The 22,548-nt window shown below is 39.5% G+C and overlaps 2 protein-coding genes across 2 annotated transcripts in view; one reads left to right on the forward strand and one right to left on the reverse strand.

Annotated features, from left to right (window-relative positions):
* The window catches only part of bmpr1bb (bone morphogenetic protein receptor, type IBb), a gene marked incomplete at its 3' end in the record, with an annotated part of 78,030 nt that extends 68,768 nt beyond the window's left edge, over positions 1 to 9,262 (forward strand). The window contains exons 3-12 of the mRNA XM_083902157.1: positions 2,901 to 3,066; positions 3,320 to 3,422; positions 3,906 to 4,008; positions 5,744 to 5,840; positions 5,943 to 6,087; positions 6,823 to 7,015; positions 7,102 to 7,399; positions 7,881 to 8,056; positions 8,188 to 8,318; positions 9,137 to 9,262. Of these exons, the coding sequence (XP_083758283.1) occupies positions 2,901 to 3,066; positions 3,320 to 3,422; positions 3,906 to 4,008; positions 5,744 to 5,840; positions 5,943 to 6,087; positions 6,823 to 7,015; positions 7,102 to 7,399; positions 7,881 to 8,056; positions 8,188 to 8,318; positions 9,137 to 9,262 (1,538 nt within the window). The remainder of the gene's footprint in view (positions 1 to 2,900; positions 3,067 to 3,319; positions 3,423 to 3,905; positions 4,009 to 5,743; positions 5,841 to 5,942; positions 6,088 to 6,822; positions 7,016 to 7,101; positions 7,400 to 7,880; positions 8,057 to 8,187; positions 8,319 to 9,136) is intronic.
* A 3,210-nt stretch (positions 9,263 to 12,472) lies between these two features.
* unc5cb (unc-5 netrin receptor Cb) overlaps positions 12,473 to 22,548 on the reverse strand; it is a gene marked incomplete at both ends in the record, with an annotated part of 122,665 nt that continues 112,589 nt past the window's right edge. The window contains 6 exons of the mRNA XM_083903175.1: positions 12,473 to 12,632; positions 14,503 to 14,681; positions 16,112 to 16,276; positions 17,258 to 17,407; positions 17,988 to 18,221; positions 22,212 to 22,383. Coding sequence (XP_083759301.1) covers positions 12,473 to 12,632; positions 14,503 to 14,681; positions 16,112 to 16,276; positions 17,258 to 17,407; positions 17,988 to 18,221; positions 22,212 to 22,383 — 1,060 coding nt within the window. The remainder of the gene's footprint in view (positions 12,633 to 14,502; positions 14,682 to 16,111; positions 16,277 to 17,257; positions 17,408 to 17,987; positions 18,222 to 22,211; positions 22,384 to 22,548) is intronic.

Genomic DNA, 22,548 nt, shown 5'->3' on the forward strand with positions numbered 1-22,548 from the left:
TTTGATCATTTTTTACCATTTTAGGACCACATACTATACTATGACGTGTTTGACCATTTTTGGACGACATACTATACTATACTATACTATGGTCAAAAACGTCATAGTTTTGCATGTCGTCCAAAAATGGTCAAAAAACTCATACTATAGTATGTCGTCCAAAAATTGTCAAAAAAATCATACTAAAGCATGTCGTCCAAAAATGGTCAAAAGTGGTCAAAAAAGTCATACTATAGAATGTCGTTCCAAAAATGGTCAAAAAATTCATACTATAGCTAACGTCCAAAAATGGTCAAAATTGGTCAAAAAAGACATACTATAGCATGTCGTCCAAAAATGCTCAAAAAAACCATAGTATAGTATGTTGTCCCAAAATGCTAAAAAATTGTCAAAAACGTCATAGTATGGTAAGTCGTCCAAAAATGGTCAAATACGTCATAGTATAGGTTGTAGTATAAAATTGGTCAAAAACCTCATAGTATAGTATGTCGTCCAAAAATTGTCAAAATTTGACCAAAAAGTCATACTATTATAGCATGTGGTCCAAAATTTGAGCACGTCATACAATAGCATGTATGACTTTTGGTCCTACTACAGCAAGTTTAAAAATTTGACCAAAAAGTCATACTACAGAATGTCGTCCAACGTTTGACCAAAAAGTCAGTAAAGCATGTGAAGTGAAGGTGAAGTTCAAAGGCTGAATAGCCCTTCAAACATATGTTTTTCCCTCAATTCACTGAATTGAAGGTGAATAATGTTACAAAAGTCCTAAGGAGCTTGAGTCGCCACATCACAGCTTGTCTCTTGTACAGACCATAAACACGTCCACATGTGACAATGAAGATGTTTTTTTCTGACTGCTTCAGACACAATCATGCATAATTAATGAGTGCACAATAATTCCCGATAGTCCACGACTAACGATATAACAACAGGCAACAGTTTTTAGTTTAGATTTTTGTTGAATCTCCATTTCATAGGATTAGATTTTAACCACAACCTCCTTTAACCCAGTTCCAAGTGGCAAGGGAAATGAGGTAGAGGGTAAAATATGAGAAATATTATGATTGGGCATAAGTCATCAAAATCTTCTTTAGTGTTGTTTTGGACCTTCACTGTCATTCCAACAGACTCAGAATTACCGTTTTACTTTAATTGCTGAGCTTCTTGGTCGTACAGTTGTCAACTTGATATTGTAATGAAGATAGCAGAGGAAGGAAGAGAGAGAGAGAGTGAGACAGATGGCCAGAGGAAGATGTCCGTCTCATGTGGCACAACACTGTTCAGTTATCTCACCACAAAGGCCTTGAGGGACGAGCTCCTGTCAGAACTACTTTTATTCCCTGTTGCCGAGTGCAAAGCCCCAGTAACGTGGACAATGAAGGACAGAGATAAGACCAAGCAAATTGGTCATTGAGATATTCAACTTAAAAAATATTGATGGACTATAATGGGGATTATAGATTATTCATATATAACAAGCAGTGTTTGTTTATGATGATTTCCTCGAGGATATAATCTGTCTTCGTTACTCAGTGGCCTCTGATATAAAAGCACTCATTTTTTTCGAAATTTGACAAAAAAGTCATACTTGTCCAGTATGTTGTCCAAAATTTGACAAGATAGTACAAAAAAAAAATATCGTCAATAATTTGATTTTTTTTTTAAAAAAATGTGTCCAAAATATGAAAAAAAAGTCTAAAAAGATTTTTGGGGCAAAATTTGACAAAAGAAAAAATTGGTCCAAATTTTTTTTTTCTAAATTTGACAAAACGTCATAGGTCCAAAATTTGACAAAAAAAAAGTCAAACATAAAAATTGTCCAAAATTTCTGCCTCTGTTTCCCCTCACAATCAACACTAACATCAGTAGTAGACGCTTACACATGTCTCATTGCACCTTGCTGACAGCTTTTTTTTTTGTCTAAATCACAGCAGTGGATTTCCACCGTTTTCTGTGACAGCTGCAGAGGTTCACACCTCTAAAGAGACGAGCCAATCCAGAGCAATAATATTTATCTTTTTCTTTGGTTTATGTGAATACACCTGTACCGTATCATTGCCTTTGGCCCGGCTCAACTGGTGTGTGTTTTAGTGCGTAGTCGTTCACAGCAACGACTGCCTGTTGGAATTTTTATACTCTGGGAAATATATTGTCTTCAGTACAGAAGACAGTCACATGTAGGAGATAGGATTATTGGCATAGACCATGATTTTATGTTTGAACGCACTTTTAAAAAGTGATACATGCTGCATATTGCTGATAATATATGCCGATATATTGGGAGTGCTTGGGCCGATAACTGATACTAATACCGATATAACATGTTGTACCGATAATATCGTTCATTCCTAGTATATAGAGTTTATTGAGAGGTTATTACAAGTTATTGTACATCAGTAGTAAACATAAAGAATGTCATTCATGACATCGTAAAGCTAATTTATGTTTCTGTGCATAATATGGTGAGTAGATTATTTTTCATATTGTGTGCTCACACACACACACACACACACACACATACACAAAGACTTTTCTCTTTGCTGCTATTCTTGTTCCAGACTTCATGCAGGTACATTGAGTCCAGTCCAGCACAGCAGGGTTACATTCAGCACCACACATTCACACATTCTGTGGACTGGATTGCCATAGCAACAGTGCCAGCGCAGGCACAGCTGAGGCTTATATGAATAAAAAAAATATATATAATTCAGAAAGACCCGTTTGAAATGAGCAGAAATGTTTGGATCTTTTGATTGCTCCCATCTTTAAACGCATCATCGTCTTTTAAGTTTTACTCCCTTTCGCCATGCTGGAGCTGCCGGTGTGTACAGATGTTTTGCTCTGGCCTTGAACTAAACACAGACACTCTCCTTCTTTTTCTTTCTCTCTCTGCACAGCCAACATGTTGGACACCATGTTGTTAAAGAATGGACGGAAGCGGGGATCAGAGCGAAAGGCAGATGAGAGCAGCAGCAGCAGCACGGCCACAGTCTCAGTCCAGAACATGCTTTTGTGCCACTGCAACCACCACTGCCCCGAAAACTCCTTCAACAACACTTGCATGTAAGCACCAATAAACTCTCTGCAATCAAAGCTGATAAATTCAAGAAAAATGATTTAAAGGGAGAGAATTAGCTCCTTTCAGTTCAATATTTCGAGTTATTTAAGTTTTTAGAAATGCAGGATACATTATTTAACAGGTCTCAATATACACATTGATTATGTTTTTTTTTATTTTTTTTTAAATGCAGAAATAAAAAAAATACAAATGCTTAATAAATATTGTATGAGATAACAATGTGTTTGTTTTTTGTAGAACTAACGGTTACTGCTTCACCATGGTGGAGGAGGAGGACGGCGGCGTGGCTGTTCTCACTGCAGGATGTTTAGGATTGGCTGGTTCTGAGTTCCAGTGTCGAGTAAGTCCACGTTTCCTGGAGTGACTTCATCTTTCTATGAGTTTTGTTTGAAGCCTACTTTGAACTACACTACCGTTCAAAAGTTTGGGGTCACACAGAAATGTCTTCATTTTTGAAGGAAAAGCACTTTTTTTCCAATGAATATAACATTAAATGAATCAGAAATACACTCTATACATTGTTAATGTGGTAAATGACTATCCTAGCTGCAAACGTCTGGTTTTTAATGGAATATGTACATAGGTGTATAGAGGCCCATTTCCAGTGTTCTAATGGTACATTGTGTTTGCTAATCACGTTAGAAGGCTATTGGATGATAAGAAAACCCTTGTGCAATGATGTTAGCACAGCTGAAAACAGGGCAACATTATTATTTAGAATAAAAATCATTATTTCTAATCTTGTCAATGTCTTGACTATATTTTCTATTCATTTTGCAATTCTTCTGTCTCGTTATGTTAACACTTTATATTTGTGCGATAGGACACGGGGAAGTTGCGTTCCAGGAGAGCTCTGGAGTGTTGCACAGATCAGGACTACTGCAACCGAGACTTGCATCCCACTCTCCCTCCGCTCATGACGTCAGGTATGACCCACTGGTTTCCCACACTGAAATCCTGCCCCTGCTTTAAAGCAGTGAGTGGCTTTTAGAAACAGGGCCGTGCTGGCCGGGTGATGATGGGTAGTGACAGTTTAAACTGTTACAAACCACAGTGTGGTGCTGGAGTAAAGTGGCACATGCTTACTGGTGGGGTGGGCGTTGGGTGTGTGTGTGTGTGTGTGTGTGTGGAGAGAGGCAGGTGAAACAGAGCCTGCAGCCTTGGCTTGTTCTCTCACTCTCTAATGAAAAGGACAGCCTCTCCCCAGGGCCTGCTTGAGTTTCTTGCCTCGGCACGGATGTGAGATATCTGTCCATCTGTCCCTCAGGAACACACACACACACACACACACACATGCATTCTCACTCTCCAGCTCCCAGTCTCTGTCACACAATCACCATCACAGTTTTACGCAGCCCCCACATATACTTTGTTATGACCTTGAGCCAAACTCTGATAAAATTATTTTGTGGGGGGGGGGGGGGGGAGAGACATGATAAGAGAAATACGCTTTTTCTCAAAACAATTTTCACATTTCTGGAGTTCAAAAAGAAACAACAACATATGACAACGCTAATTCTTGCTCAATGAATCACTGACATCTGAGCATCTAAGATCACAAGACACACAAGTACTGATGTACTGTCAGTGCTGTGTGATGGACACAATACATGTACACTACCGTTCAAAAGTTTGGGGTCACCTATACAATTTTTGTCGTGTTTTCCATTAAAAGTCACACTTTTATTCATCAAAAGAGTTGCAAAATGAATAGAAAATATAGTCACGAAGGACTGACAAGATTAGAAATAATGACTTTTATTCAAAAAAGTCAAACTTTGCTTTCGTCAAAGAACCAGCAGAACTGTTTTCAGCTGTGCTAACATCATTGCACAATGGTTTTAAAGGTTTTTCTAATCATCCAATAGCCTTCTAACATGATTAGCAAACACAATGTACCATTAGAACACTGGAGAGATGGTTGCTGGAAATGAGCCTCTATACACCTATGTACATATTCCATTAAAAACCAGACGTTTGCAGCTAGAATAGTCGTTTACCACATTAACAATGTGTAGGATTTATTTATGATTCATTTAATGATATATTCATTGAAAAAAAATAAGGACATTTCTAAGTGACCCCAAACTTTTGCACGGTAGTGTAACTTTTGTTCTTTTTAGTCATTTTTGTTCAAATCTGTGTGATATCTGAAATGCCACGCTGCCACCTTCATGGCGCGCACACACACTTGCTTCTCTACAGAAGTACGGCCTGTATTCATGTGCCGTCTGTGTGTGTGTGTGTGTGTGTGTGTGTGTGTGTGTGTGTGTGTGTGTGTGTGTGTGTGTGTGTGTGTGTGTGTGTGTGTGTGTGTGTGTGTGTGTGCCTGATGGACAGGAGCTCAACAGAAAGGTTAGAGCCCCAGAGCGGCGAGCTGCATCAGTTCCTCAGGGGCGTTCTGCAGCGATGCTGAGGTGACACCTGATACGTGGGATTCAGGAAGGGGGATGTGATCGATCACAGAGCGTGGGGGCAGGCCAGGGTTAGAGGCGGCGGCGGGGGGGGAGAAAAAGAGCTTGTCCCTGCCAATGAAAATAAGACAGATGATTGTGCTGATAACAGTGAACAAATGAGTGTTGACCTCCAGCTATTAATCAGATCTGACTCTCCTCTCTCTGACTGACATTATTCACATTTACTTTTTTTTTTTTTTTTTAGATTATGTGGACAGCAGCATCCAGTACATGGCTCTCTTCATCTCAATCACAGTCTGCACCATCATCCTTGGGCTCATCCTTGTCTTTTTCTACTTCAGGTGAGAAAGTTGGAGAAAAGAAACAAATAAACTACACTTACGATCATTAAATGCACACCTGCAGACGTGCACTTCACGTGACATGACTTCTCTTGTGGCCAGGTATAAGCGGCAGGAGTCACAGCCGCGCTACAGTATCGACCTGGAGCAGGACGAGACCTACATCCCCCCTGGAGAGTCATTGAAGGACCTCATCGAGCACTCCCGGAGCACGGGGTCTGGCTCAGGCTCAGGTCTCCCTCTGCTGGTAAGAAAAGAGCAGCGCACATGTTGCAACAACAACACCATACGTGATGGGCATTTGGTGGTGATTAAAACCTCGGCACAAATAAAAAGGTTTTTGCAAATGTATGTAAGAATACATTTTTAAAAGTTTATAAAAACTTCTTTTTTGTATTGCAAATATATATTTGTATAACAATTGGTATTGTTATTGTGTCTGATGATCCAGTAAAGTAGTAATGGAAAGTAATGAATTACATTTACTCGCGTTAGTGTAATTGATTAGGGTTTTTTTGTGTACTTGTACTTCTTTAAGTAACATATTTTTATATTTAAAATGTGTCATTTTAGTTTTGCTACGTTTTAAATCACATGAGTAAAAATGTTGGCCTGAATTAAAATAAATAAATAAATTGAACCGGAAACTATGGCAGGGAATGATGAGGACATTGGCGCTAATTAAGGTCCCTGAGTGAGTGAGAAAGTTAAAGCATTTGTGACCTTTGACCCATTTTGACTGACACATTATGTGTTTACATATGTTATTTTGTCAACACTTTACTAATGTAAAGGTTTGCCTTTAATTAAAAACAATTAATGTGAGATTTGCATCCCGTTGTTCTTTTTGCACGACATAAGAACTTACTTTAACTTGTTAAAAAAGTAACTAAGTAACTTCTACTTTTTTACTTTAACTTGAGTATATTTTTAGAATAGTACTTTTACTGGTACTTAAGTTTTTGTCATAATTTGTCAACAGGTGCAGCGAACCATTGCCAAACAAATTCAGATGGTGAAGCAGATTGGAAAAGGGCGATACGGAGAGGTCTGGATGGGCAAATGGAGAGGAGAGCGAGTGGCAGTCAAAGTCTTCTTCACCACAGAGGAAGAGAGCTGGTTCAGAGAGACGGAAATTTATCAGACCTTCCTGATGAGACATGACAACATACTCGGTAAGGGAAAGTGTGTGTGTGTTAATGATCCTGATCTGTGTGTGTGTATTGCTCATTCCCATCAATCCCTCCTCTCCAACCCCCAGGATTCATAGCAGCTGACATTAAAGGAACAGGCTCATGGACTCAGCTGTACCTGATCACGGACTACCACGAGAACGGATCCCTGTACGACTACCTCAAGTCCAACACCTTAGATGTCAACTCTCTGCTCAAACTGGCCTACTCGTCCATCTCGGGCCTCTGTCACCTGCACACGGAGATCTACGGCACGCAGGGCAAACCGGCCATCGCCCACAGAGACCTGAAGAGTAAAAACATCCTGGTTAAAAAGAACGGCTCGTGCTGTATAGCAGATCTGGGCCTGGCTGTCAAGTTTAACAGGTACACAGTGATTTGGAGCACGTCTGTGTTTGATTCTCATGCTCACTGAATCAGTAATAACTGGACAGGAAACCTATAGAGGTTAAATCAGAACTGAAGAAGAGGAAGAAATATACTGATCCAGATTATCTGACTTTCAAATGCTTTGAACGTTATTTTAATAAAGTTAAGTAGAGCTGAAACAATTAATCGATTACTAAATTAATATTCACGTCTTTTCACAATTGATTAATCGGTTTGAAGCTTTTTTCATGATTAAAACCAGATTTCTGATTGTCTTAGCTTCTTAAATGTGGATATGTTCTTCACATGCTCCACATAACAAAGAAATCGTTCAAACTGAATCATTTTGGTTTGTGGACAAAACAAAGACATTCGAGAACATCGTCATTTCCTGGTTTGCAGCTCTAAAGTTAAGGTGCATCACTGACACGGTGCAGAAAGTGAATAACGCTGCGCCTGTTCTTTCTCCGTCTCTCAGCGACACAAACGAGGTGGACATCCCTCCAAACTTGCGCGTCGGGACGAAGCGCTACATGCCGCCCGAAGTGCTGGACGAGACCCTGAACAGGACCTATTTCCAGTCTTTCATCATGGCCGATATGTACAGTTTTGGCCTCATCGTTTGGGAGATGGTGCGACGTTGCATCTCTGGAGGTCAGTCAGCGAGAGAGAGAAAAAAAAATCTCTTTTTCAAAGTCTTTTATTTTCTTTTAAACATCGTCTGGGTGTTTTGTTTGTTTTTCTTAATGATCCCACTGATTCCCACGCATGTGCTCTTCCTCCAGGCATCGTGGAGGAGTATCAGCTGCCCTATCATGACCTCGTGCCCACTGATCCTTCCTATGAGGACATGAGAGAAGTTGTGTGCATTAAGAAGCAAAGACCTGCGTTTGCTAATCGCTGGAGCAGTGATGAGGTATTTCAATTTTCTGTTTCCCTATGCTATATAACATATATATACATATACATACACATATATGCACATTCATGTGTGTGCATATACAGTATATATACATATATTAATATATATGCACATACATATGTACATACATACATATATATATAGTGATGAGGTATTCAAATTGTTTATTTCCCTATGCTATATAACATATATATATATATATATATATACATATACAGTATATGTGTGTGTATATATAGTATATACATATATTCATATATGTATATATATACACACACATACATATATATATATACATATATATAAACACATATATATATATACATACATATATACATACATATATACATATATATACATACATACATACATACATATATACATATACAGTATGTGTGTGTATATATATAGTATATACATATATGTATATATATACACACATACATATATATATATATATACATATATAAACACATATATATATACATACATATATATACATACATACATACATACATATATACATATACAGTATATGTGTGTGTATATATATAGTATATACATATATTCATATATGTTTATATATATACACACATACATATATATATATATATATATACATATATATAAACATACATACATACATATATACATATATATTCATACATACATATAAACATACATATATACATATATATTGTATGTGTTTTCCAACTTTTTTTTATATACAGTCTATGGTTAAAACATTGCAACTACGTAACTACTGATAGTGTTATATTCTCATGTGTGTGCGTGTGCGCTTGTGTGTTCAGTGTCTACGACAGATGGGGAAACTGATGTCCGAGTGCTGGGCTCACAACCCGGCCTCTCGCCTCACAGCCCTGAGGGTGAAGAAGACCCTGGCGAAGATGTTGGAGTGCCAAGACATCAAAATGTGACAGGGAAATCGAGAAAGACGCTCTCATCCTTCAGAGACTGGCGGCCGCTGCCACTGGCAGAGGTCCGCTTACACTGGCTGATAGAAGACAAAAAAAAAAAAAGAGAGGCGACTTGTCAATGTTGGGACAAAGGAAAGTGACAGGGAACAAGAGTGATGGACGTATTTTGGTCGACGGGCGGGGACGCAGAAAAATGAGAGGCAGAAGATTTATTCTGTCTGTGACCTCCCGAGTCACCTGTGCCTCAGACAAAGTGTTCAAGTTGTGCTTTCTGTGAAAGCTAAGAGGTTTGTAGGATCCCGACTGTCCGGCGGACAGGGACCCGTGCAGGAGATATATATATATATATATACACATACACTACCGTCCAAAAGTTTGGGGTCACTTAGAAATGTCCTTATTTTTTAAGGAAAAGCACTTTTTTTCAATGAATATAACATTAAATGAATCAGAAATACACTCTATACATTGTTAATGTGGTAAACGACTATTCTAGCTGCAAACGTAATATTAATGTAATATGTACATAGGTGTATAGAGGCCCATTTCCAGTGTTCTAATGGTACATTGTGTTTACTAATCGCGTTAGAAGGCTATTGGGTGATTAGAAAACCCTTGTGCAATTATGTTAGCACAGCTGAAAACAGTTTTGCTGGTTCTTTGACGAAAGCAAAATTATTATTAATTACTGAATAAAAATCATTATTTCTAATCTTGTCGATGTCTTGACTATATTTTCTATTCACTTTGCAACTTTTGATAAATAAAAATGTGGCTTTTAATGGAAAACACCAAAAAATTGTATAGGTGACCGCAAACTTATGAACTGTAGTGTATATATATATATATATATATTGCATAGCAGTATTTGATGTGCAGTCTTTTGTACCGTCACAGCTGCCTTCATGTTTTGACTCAGTCACTACTTGCTATGATGTCATAGCAGACTGTAGACTGTCTTTTAGTTCACTATCAATTTCCCAAAGTGAAGACGAACACCCCTGAAAATCGTTGTTATTATTATTATTATTATTACTACAACAACAGATCATGTCATAGTCATGTTATGACTAAATGAATTAAAAGATTTTAATGTTGAAAGAAAATCTGGGTTGAGTTCCTATTCTACTTCAGTGTCTTTAAATTCACTCACGGTTCATTTGTAAATAGCTGAGCTCAAATCTATTGATAATTATCGACTTGCTGGATGTTAAAAAAAAATTTTTTTGTTTTCTTTGACAATGTCTGTATGCAGAATTATGTCCCGTCCACTCTACCACTACAGCATGTGCCTTATTTAATCTGTACATTATATGATCATGAGAGTGTATGAGTGGATTTGGATTACATTCCCCAATGAATAAATAACTGTGTCCTACGTACGACGTCGTCGCTTCATGCTCCTTCGCAGTGAAAACAAAGTGCTCGTTGTGGTTTGTTTTCCAATGTTGCATATAAATATAATTTATTATTAGTCCTTAAAAATTCTTTCTTACACTTTGTACAGTAACTTGACAGATGAAATGCACGCACTCGCGAAGAAGTACATGTGTGAGTGCCAGAGACAGACAGGCTACATTCTCACTACACAACAACAATAACAATAATAATAATAATAATAATGAATGAATCTGAACAACTCGGGAATGCAAAAGATCATCCACTGAGGATTGTTCGAAAAATAAAATAAAATGCAACGTTTGCATAGACGGCTTTACGATAAAACTGGGACAACTGCGATCGACTGAAAACCACTGGAAAAAAGATGCTAAATCAGATGAATGTTGCATTTCAAAGGACGTAAGTGATCTTTACGCACAGTCTAATGCACAACCACAGAAATCGAAAAAGTTATTCGCCAAAAACTGCGGATGACGAGTCATTCAGTTCAGAACAAACGAAAGGGAAAAAGTCTCTTATTTTGAAATGACATTTGACATTAGGATGATCACTGTGTGTATATTAAATTTAATCTCATACATCGTATGTCAATTTTTGGTACAAAGCAGTTGTATTCAGTTGCATTGGTCCTATAAAAATATACAATATTTGATCGACTTCTCGACAGCATCTAACGTCTCGTCTCCTTGCCCTGGTCTCTTTTCATGAATCTTGCACGACATTAACAAATCGTCACGGTTACGAATATTTGTCAGTTTCAGAACACAATGTGTCGATTGCCTTCAGTTTCAAAAGTACTGGTGGTAATTCGCCAAAACGACCTGATTAGGAAGAAAAAGCAATTCAGTAATAAACAATATTTTTTGAAGACGTGCAACAAAAGAAGCAAACGTACTTGGAGAGAAAAAAAAATCTACGTAACAAATAATAATAATAATAATATTAGTAATAAGAAAAGCAACACTAAAACGGTAAATGGTTACATCATCTTCTGTACATGTACATGTGGCTGACAGGATGAGTCATAACTGCAAGAGTCCACCAGGGGGTGCTATGACACAATCAAACATAATGAATGAAGAAAAAAAACAAATGTGAGGACACTACACAGTATTCCCTAACAGGCTGCACAAAAACAACAACAACAAAAAAAATGATATGTATAAATAGACATATTAAATACTATGTTATCACAGAACACACACTCCATGGAGTTGCTATGGAGACCAGTTTCCAAGAAGGGGTGAGAGAGAGAGAGAGAGAGAGAGAGAGAGAGAGAGAGAGAGAGAGAGAGAGAGAGAGAGAGAGAGAGAGATGCTTCCTCTGAAGTAAGCCATGCTTCCTTTGGATCCTTTGACCTCTGGTATTGTGTCGACACTCAGACGGTTGAGCTAATGGCGATGGCATCATCCACACATCCGTTCATCCAAACACCGGGGCCTCGTGATTCCAAGGGAAACGAGAGCCAAAAATATCAAGTTGTTCTACCAGAGAGAGAGAGGATCAGCCAGAGAGAAATGACTGGCACAGATTCTTGTTTACCCGCCCAAGTTTATACACCCTTTGTTGCCAATGTTTAACTGGGTCATGGCTGAGTAGACCTAGCTGTTTTTATCTTCTTCTTATTTCTTTGAGTGTAGTCACCACATGCACACACAGTGTCTCAAAGTGTGTGTACGTGCGTGCGTTTGTCAACTGTGATGCCAAATGACTCTGCTGCGTTCAGGGCTTTTTCCATCTCTTGTTTTCCCCTCTTTTATGTCTTCGTCTTCCTCCCTGGAATTTTCGCAATCCCCTGGCGGGCAGATGTCAGTGTTCAGTCATCGCAGGAACAAGGCTGTCGTGACGTCCCATCTCCTCGAGTACCTGAGCGAGGCGGCCGAGATTGCCGTCGGGAAAATGCTGGGCTTCCCACAGATCCAGGATCACTCCTGTTGGACTGGATTTGGTGGCAAAGTAGTTAAGATACCTGAGTGAGAGATAGTGATAAAAAACAGAGAGGGACCGGTTAGAGAGGACAGTTAACAGAGAGTTTAGCTTCAGCTGGGGTTGTACCACCATGTACAGTAATATCATTCAGTCTCTATTCTGCTGCTATGTGAGGAAATTAGAAGATAACCTGGTGTGTCAATCCTTTTTTCACAATTATACATAGACTCCCTTCAAGATTTCATGCTCCCTGCAGCAAAAAAGGTGCAGATATTCTTTTTTTTTTTTTTACAGTACGTGAAGTTGTTTTGTAACAAGCACAGCACCACCACAAAACAACAACAAAAAAAGAAGATGTAATTCTTGGAAGAGAAACTGGAAAGTGCTGCAAAGTGCAAATGAGCTGTTGTTCCTTTGTGTAATAAAAGAAAAACAAGTGAACAAAAGGTTTGTTTTCCACACAAATGTTATTTTTTTTTTAGCAAACACTTAAACGGAGAACAATAGGCGGCATAATATTGTATATTACACACACAGGAGCGTTCTGAATAAATAAGACAGTATACGATGTGAATAAGATCGGTTCAAGTCTTCCCCCCTTTCTTTTCCCCCCTCTCAGCCTTCATGCACGCCTCACTCTGTCAGCGGTCTCTTCAATCTGCAGCTGCTGCCTGTGATAAGGACGCCCTGCTGAGCTGGGACCTTATACATGGACAAACCACTACCGTCTCACACACACACTAACGCACACACACACGGAGTGGTGTTTTGAAGTTATTTTTCTCTCCGTCTTCTCTCTCAGTCCAATTGAGTTCATCTCAATTGGACGGCTGCTCATCTACTCATTATGAACCTTGTTCCTAAAGGACAATTACAATCAAATCTAAATAGATGAGCTAACGGCTTTTATGTCCAACGTGATCTCGTTGCCTCTTTATGATGAAAAACACTGGCAGTTAAAATCGCACATAAAAGACCTAAAGAGGAGAGCGATTGTGTTCTTGTTTCGAAAACAAGTCACGTTTTATAATACACATCTCCTTATATGGACATCATGGGTGTGTGTGTTGTTTATAGGTCACATATACAGGCTTTAAAAACAACAACTTTTTTTCATCATCTGATGTGCTGTTGTTGAGTCAAAGTTATGATTCACTTTATATCACATTTTCAGTCATGATATAAAGGAGCAATAATTGTGCAGAAGTCACAAAATAGACTTTTCTATAGTGAACTCTGAACTGTGACGTATTTCCAAATTTCACAAATTCAATCCAATTTTAAACATTTTGAGTACTTTTTGCCCAGGTGTGTTTATAGTTGGTGAACATGACTTTTTCCCCCCATCAGATTGCCTATAGATTGTGCTGAAAAAAAGGATATAAAACACTATACTGTATATTGTATATAGCACCTTCTTATAGCCTCTGTATAAACTGTATGTTTAAACAAAAACAAAAGCAGCCAAAATGCTCTGTGTTCTAATGACACTCCTTTTCAGTAACACTTTATGTGTACACACTAAGTACACACTATTAGCATTAGCTAAGAATTAATAAATATTGAATTCATCATGTATAACACATGAATACTCGTTAGTATGTAGTTTATAGACACAGTTAGAAATGTTTTACTCATCCCATCAGCTGAGGAACAGTGTCCAAATAGCTGCTGTACTCAAGCAGCCAATCAGCATCCACCTCTAACAAACCACCTCTTTGATCGCCTTACAAGAGACTGCTGTGTCACCTCTCTCTGTGTGTGTCCAGCTGTCGCTCAGTGTTTATAAACTACATACTAATGAGTATTGATGCATTATACATTATTAATTCAATATTTATTCATGCTTAACTAATGCTAATAGTGTGTACTTATTATTAGGTTTTGATCTGTGCTGATCTTCTACAAACCTGTCAACGTTAAGTTTGTGGGCTAACATTCTCCAGTCATTGCCTCTGGTCTGCGGTGCATCCAGGCTGCCACACAACTTCTGCCTGATAGAGACAGGGATGCGGAAGGCATTGGGCCCAACTAGTGTGGTGATGTTACTGGCAGGGTCCAGCAGGGACGTGTCAATACTCTGGGAATCCTGCAAAGGAAAAAAGAGAGAAAATTAGAAGTTGAAGGGAATAGATAGATAGTTAGCCATTTAGCATAGATAGATGATGCTAGTTAGATATTTAGCATAGATAGATAGATAGATAGATAGATAGATAGATAGATAGATAGATAGATAGATAGATAGATAGATAGATAGATAGATAGATAGATAGATAGATAATAGTTAGCTATTTAGCATAGATAGATAGATGCTAGTTAGCTATTTAGCATAGTTAGCTATTTAGCATAGATAGATAGATGATGCTAGTTAGATATTTAACAGATATATGCTAGTTAGCTATTCAGCATAGATAGCTAGATGCTAGTTAGCTATTTAGCATAGATAGATAGATATAGATAAATAGATGCTAGTTAGATATTTGGCATAGAAAGATGTTATTTAGCATAGATAGAAATTTAGGAATGCACAGTGTTTTTTTGTTGTTGTTGACATTTTAACTAAAGAAAAGTAAAGAAACTAAATATCATGTGGCTAAAAATGGATTTGTGACAGAGAAAATATTTTCCTCCTCTAGTTCCTAACAAAGATGGAAATCATTCATTTCACTTATTGCAAGCTAAGCGTTGCATTGATGATAAGTACTGGAGCAGTGGCTACAGAAACAAGAGTAAGACCCAGAGACAAATGAACTGAGGCCAGGCAGGGACACAGCGCTGCACTGCCCGTCCTGTAATTCATCTCATTACCGAGCACAAAGCCCGAGTGCTCCGCCATCCCTCACACTCTTTTCTCCCCGGCCAGCCAGATGGCCTTAGTGAATAAAGAAGAGCACGAGTGGCAGGTAATTATTCCTCCTCTGCTTCTCTCTGCTTTGCATCAGTTTGTCATAGGCAGAGCTACGTGAAGGCCGCAGGGTCAAGACTTCCGATCTGCCACCCTATCAGTCTCTGTGACCGTAGCGAACATGCGCGAAGGGTTCACAGGAGTGTGGGTAAATTCACTCAAGTGTCTCGGAGCACAGAGTGGTGGAGGGGATGGCTCATTTTTGCATGCAGAATTCAGATAAGTGGGTTCAAAAGTCACATTGGTTTTTGTTTTTTTTAGATAGGATCCACAAGGGGAGAAAGTTATAGCAGCACAGCATTATAAAATATTGAAAATATCCATGACTGGAGCTGCAACTAACGATTATTTTCATAATCAATTAATCTGTTGATTATTAATGATTTCTTTGTTATGTGGCGCAAAGAAACAAAGACAATATTCACATTTAAGAAGCTAAAACAATCAGAAATCGATGAATGGTTTCAGCTCTACACATGACTGCACAGTATAACGGATTAAAATGGACGTGTCTTTAAAGGCGTCCGTGAGCTGCCACTCTTTATCTAAACAAGGAGAAAACGTTCCTTTGAGCGGATGCAAATCTCGCAGAAGATTTAAGCGTCAGACCTCACCTCTGACAGTGTGGTGTCCAGCTGAAAGATCTGTCCTTCTCCCTCCACTTGGCGCACACATATCTTACAGGCCAGGTCCACCGTGCTGACAGAGAACCGCTCCAGGGTGAAGCAGCAGTGGACGTTCCTCTGCGCACCGCTCCACACCTGCTGAAAGTTAAGCTCCTGCAAATGGTGTGAAGAAGAGAGAGGGAGTTACTCGTCTGGTGGAGAGGGTGACACATGTTTGTTTTTCTGACAGAGAGAAAGAATGGTCTAATAAATGTTACGCACGCTAAATAAAAGCTCGATTTGGTTTATTGAAAATAATTTTTTTTAAATCCTGCATGCAAGTATGAATACTAATGTATTTCAAAAAAATAACCAAATGCTGTCATGTTAATGTAACCAAAATGATGTTGTGTGATCAACCACAGGAGACCCTAGGGGGGAACCAAAAGAGAACGTTCTATAAAGGTTGTATGAAGGTTGTGAGAAAGTAACATTCTGGGACCAAAACCGAACGTTAAGGGGACATTAGGAAAACTTTCCACATTAACCACAGGGGAACCTAGGGTGTAATCTTCAGGGAACGTTCCCACAACCAAAAGAACCAAAAGAGAACGTTCTATAAAGGTTGTGAGAAAGTAACATCCTGGGAACGTTCTGGGAATCGAATGTGCAGCCAAAATCTTGGGAACATTGCATGGGGGGAACGTTAGACGAACATTCTGGGAACCAAAAGAGAACGTTCTTTAAAGGTTGCATGAAGGCTGTGAGAAAGTAACGTTCTGGGAAACGAATGTGCAACCAAAATCTAACGTTATGAGAACATTAGGAAATATTTCCACATCAACCACAGTAGAACCCAGGGGGGCGTTCCCAGAAGGTTCTGGGAACCAAAAGAGAACGTTCTCTAAAGATTGTATGAAGGTTGTGAGACTGTAACGTTAGGGGAACCAAAAGAGAACGTTATCTAAAGGTTGCATGAAGGTTGTGGGAAAGTAACGTTCTGGAAACCAAATGTGCAACCAAAAACATTAGGGGAACATGAGGAAAAACTTTCCATAGGAGAAACTTGGGGGGAACTTTCAGGGAAACGTTCCCACAAATAAAAGGTAACGTTCTGGGAACCAAATCACAGTGATCTGGGTCCGACCAGTTTACCTGGTACTTGGCCAATAGCTTGCTCTTCCACAGTGTGTGGGGGACATCGTGGATGGAAAGTCTCAGGTTGTGAGTGCTGTCTTTAAAGTTGAGCGTCTTTGGTTCATCCAGCAGCTTTCCACCCATCTGCTTCTCCATTTGCAGGACTTCCTGAATACACAAACACACCCCTTTTGTTAGAATATACACATTTTACTTTTCCACTTTTCTATGACTACATACTGCTGTAATTTATTCATTTCTTTCTTCTTTTTTTTTGTTGCAAATGCTCCCAAAAATTAACATTTTCATGGCACATTCAACCGTTTTCCTCTGGGCTTCATGAGTCTGTATCTGGAGCTGCTATCTGAAGCCGGCTCTACTGTCCTTGCAGTAGGATCACTATCACTTCTCATTACCTGTTCCCAAACGTAATAACCGTGTTTAATATCCCTGCTTAGTATAATAATCTGCCCTTATCTATGTAGGTAGATGGAGGTATTGGACAGAATTGAGCTGAGGAGACAACAGTAACAGTTACAGGGATACATTTTCAGTTAACATAGCAACTGAATCTTTGCAGCAGGAGCACCTATTCAAATGCAGGCCCCTCTTCCATTATTGTGACACATCACACACAAAAGACTTGTCATTCGACTCCCACACCTCATCTGCCCACATTAACAAACCTGTCACAATGACAAACTCATAAACATCACCGATGCTAAGAAAGGGCAAATTCTGCAGAAACCTTGAGTGCGTCCTGCGTGTCGTCCAGGCAGTAGACCCTGATGTGATATTCCATGGCGGGGCAGGTGACGGGGCCGAAGATGGCGAGTTTGAGACGCTTGGTGGTGGCAGCGCTGAGAGTTTGGCCCACGAGGCAGTAGGTGCCCAGCGTCTCGGTCAGGATGTGGCAGGACTCGTCGTCCATTTGGATGTAGCACGGCGTCGTGAAGTTTTCTTCGCCAACCACGACGACGTCCTACGAGGGTTAACAGGGAGGAAGAAATAAAGAAAGTGTGGGTGATAAAAAAAAAAGCTTAAAAGGGCCTACAGGTGCACGGAGAATAACAAACTCACACAGATACTGTTTAATCTGAAACGACCTATAATTATTCTCCCGCATCTCATTAAATGCTTAGTGTATTTGCAATTCAGTGGAGATATTCAGACATAAAGTGTTGTAACATAACAAAGTACACTCAATAAAAGTGCTAAGTAGAACCATATAAGGTTCTTCTTCTTGTCCTCATAGGAGAATCCTTTTTGGCTCAAGGTAGAACCTTTTTTAAGGGTTTTTCAGAAGCAAATGGTTCCAGATAGAACCTCAGCCCTTGTAGAAGAACCCTTTTGGAACCCTTATTTCTGGTCATTTAGAGTATACAAACACTTTGTTACAGTACAAAATTCACATATCTGTCCTTATAATTCTAGCAAGTTTTAATCCACTAGGTTTCATCTAACTATCTTTGTTACTCGTTACTACCAAATAAAATCAGAAGAAGAAGAGTTGGTGATGGTCTGTTATATATATGTTATAGCACTTTTCTACCACTATAGTTTTGACATTCACCAATTCACACGCTGCAACATGGGGTTAAGGACACGCATAGACTTAGCAAGGCCAGGAATTGAACCTGCAGCATTCCAGGACAGGACAACTCGTCCTACCATAGCGCTACCCTGGCTCAACCCTCACTCCTCACCTTTTTTACTTTTTAAGTACATTTTATAACAGAAAATTACTTTTGATACTTTCAGTACAGTAAATGTCATAAACTTTAAGACTTTTACTTAAGTAATATGATTAAAAAAGTGACTTCAACTTCTACCAAAGTTATTTTCTGGTAAGATAAGTTACTTATACTCAAGTTTCCCTTTAAGATACTTTACAAGGTTGGGCAGCAGTCATTTGAACAATCACCTTCATTCATAACACAACATACAGCAGTGTTCATAGTAATTACATCAAAAGCATAAAACTTAATGATTCAAATGTTTTGAGCAAAATTTGATCGAGTGACTTAGTTTAAGTTAAGTATGTAAAAAAAACCAAAAAAGTCACATAGAATGATGAGGCTTAACGTTTCAGTTAATTTTAAGAAATCACATTTTTGTCTGAGGTTGTGTTTCACTTAATTGAACGTGAAATGAATTATAATCTCACTTAAACGAGGGGAGAGTACAATTAGGCTAGCGACCTTTCTGCTCGAGCCGTGTCTTTTAGAAATTACACTGTGTATGTGCATGTGTGTGTGTAACTTATGTCTGACACTGCCATTGTGTTATGTGAGCTAATGGAAGAGTGAGTAACAAGACTATTGTGCAGCTGACCCCTGTAAAAGCACTAATGCCACGCCATATTTCTCCTTAATGAAGACTGTCTGGTCAGAGAGGGCTTGTGTAGACCCCCCCCCACCCCACCTCTCTCTAATCCAAACACTCCTGTGTGTGCTGCACATTGGCATTAATTTAGCCTATTATGAGAGACAGAAGAGGAATTACAGTATTTTATTGTGAACGAGGCCGTTTAACAGCAGTATTATGGCTGATCATTAGACTCTTTTAACTGCTCGTGGGGAATCGTACTGGGGCTCCTTATTGGGGGGGGGGGGGGGTAATTAGAAAACACAGTGGAAAAGTAGGCTTTTGCTTCACGGGGACAAAACAAACACAGACTTAATTTATTCACAAGTTTCTGACTGCAGTCATCAGCTGGGATTATTATATATATATATATTTTTTTTTTATGAACTGCGCAGGAGGATACATCTTTGTAGTTACTCGAGCGGAAAGTCCCACATGTTCCTCATTATATGACCTCCTGTCTTCATCATTGCCATGGTTCCTGAACGACACCGTGTGTGTGTGTGTGTGTGGAGGAGGGGACGTTGTGTCTTTAATATCCATGAATGACTTCAGAGGAGCTCATCTCTTCTGTTTCCACCACAGTGATGAATATATTGTGACAGGCCGTGTCATCTGCAGCGACGCTTTCGCCCATGCAGCAGCAGCAGCAGCAGCAGCAGCAGCAGCAGCAGTAGCAGCATCATCACGGCTGGCTTCGTGGAGACGAGAGAAAGCTCGTATAAAAATGAAGGCGCCGTCGCCTTGGATATTACCATCGGCATCTCTCGACAGATCAGAGATGTAATCAATAGTTATTCCTTCCTGAAAATTATTTGATTTACACCGAGCTTTATTGGCCGACCCCGGGACATCCATCAATGTCACAAAGGTACGTGTGGCCCGCTCTCTTACTGCAGTCGTATCATCACATCACGGCAGTGGAGATTGAGCAAAGACGACAAAGGCTGTTAGTGAGGAGCTTTTAAGTGCATTTTGCCAGATGTCGTCAGTAAACAATGCCCTTGTGAATTTGTGTCTCAGTACTTTTGGACATAAAGCAAAAGTACATAGACTAAAACCAAAATTCCTTTTTAAATTTGGGTTTTCTCCAGGTTCTCTGGTTTCTTCCCACAGTCCAAAAACATGTAGATTTGGGGATTGGGCAAATTGGACACTTTAAATCGACCGTAGGTGTGAGAGTGTATGGTTGTTCCAGCTGGGATTGGAACCGGCACCCCCCTTTGACCCTCATGTGGATTCAGCCGCATACTCTGACCGTTTTGAAGCTTTCTTACATTGTTTTTTTTCCAATTTTGCTGATGCCTCAACGGAAGAGTATTAGTGCCACATTTAAAAAAATAAATAAAATAAAATAAAACAGTATGAATTCTGAGAATGTGAATCTTCTATCGACAACATTCCTGTGCTGCAAACAGGAAGTGATTTGTTTTATATAAAGACACACAGAGGCATATGGAAGAGTATTAGGGCCACACATATGGCCCCATATATGTTATATGCTGTTAATTTCAAGATTAAAGTCAGAAGTCTGAGATTAAAATCTTAATTCTGAGATTAAAGTCAGTTCTGAGAAAAAAAGTATTGATGTTATATGCTGCTATAAGATGTTGCATGCTTTTAATATCAAGATAATCTTAGATTTCTGACTTTAATCTTGAAATTAAGAGCATATAACATATGTAGTGCCATATGTGTGGCCCTAATACTCCGTATGCCTCTGTGTCTTTACATAAAACAAATCACTTCCTGTTTGCAGCACAGGAATGTTGTCGGTAGAAGATTATACTGGAACTACATTCATATCATATCATCATATCATTCATTTATTATATCTGATCTATCCTTTTTTACAAATGTGTCAACAAACCACTGCATTCAACTAAGTTTGTGGCTATATTATTTCCACCTGCGATCTTTCGAAAATGGAGATGATGACTGGAACCATTTGTAACAACTGTAAAAGCAGTTTCTGTCACAAAGGTGGGGGCAGGGCATCGCTGCAAATCATTTTTTTCCTGGTAATTTCTGTGTGTACGCATGTGTGCACGTGTGAAGACAAGAGCCAAGAGGAGACGATAAGGGAGGAAGGGAGGGAGGGGCATAGGCAGAAAACATCCACACTGCTGCTGCCCTCAGCAAAGCCAACTTATCATCATCATCAGCCCTGATAATGATGAAGCCCACAGCTTCCAAAAACACACACACAGACAGGCTAACACAACCAAAATAAGCATTTGTAAAAGGTACAAAAACAACCTTGGGGGGAAACAACAGTCCCAGTGTTATCCCTGCTATCACAGAGTTACTATTTTAGCTCCTGTTGCAGCAGGCGTTTCCTCTGAGAAGAGGAAGGTGATCCTGTCACTTTCTCCATTCTATTTAATTTCATCATTTTGTTTTTCCATCAACCCCCCCCCCCCCCACCAGTCGCTGCAAGACCAGTGAAAATCTAAATGCAACATAGAATATTAACTATATACATCACAGTCAATCTGTGAATCTTACTCAAGGTGGCAAACCAAATCCCCCCCCAATCATTTCCATTTCGACCATGATGACTGACATTAGAGGCAGCTTCTGCACACTTTTTTCATCATCTCACCTCCCACTGGTTCTGCTGTGACTGGTTCTTGAGCTGGATGAGCCAGTCCTGTTGGCCGTCAAACACAGCGCAGTGGTGCATGGTGATGATGACGGGCCGAGTCAACAGGGCCCCGGGTGGCCCACAGCTCACCACAGGGCTCAGGACTGTTTGACCATCGTCCACCATGGGCCTGCAGGTGCACAGAGAATAACACACACACACACACACACACACACACACACACACACAGATGCTGTTTAGTGATGATGTGACAGTAATTTCAGTGTGTGTGTGTGTGTGTGTGTGTGGAGCTGACAGGGGTGAACACAGTGCTGGGGGGTGGGTGGTTGATGTG

Source organism: Microchirus variegatus (assembly GCF_963457635.1).
Source record: "Microchirus variegatus genome assembly, chromosome: 16".
Taxonomy (NCBI): Eukaryota; Metazoa; Chordata; class Actinopteri; order Pleuronectiformes; family Soleidae; genus Microchirus; species Microchirus variegatus.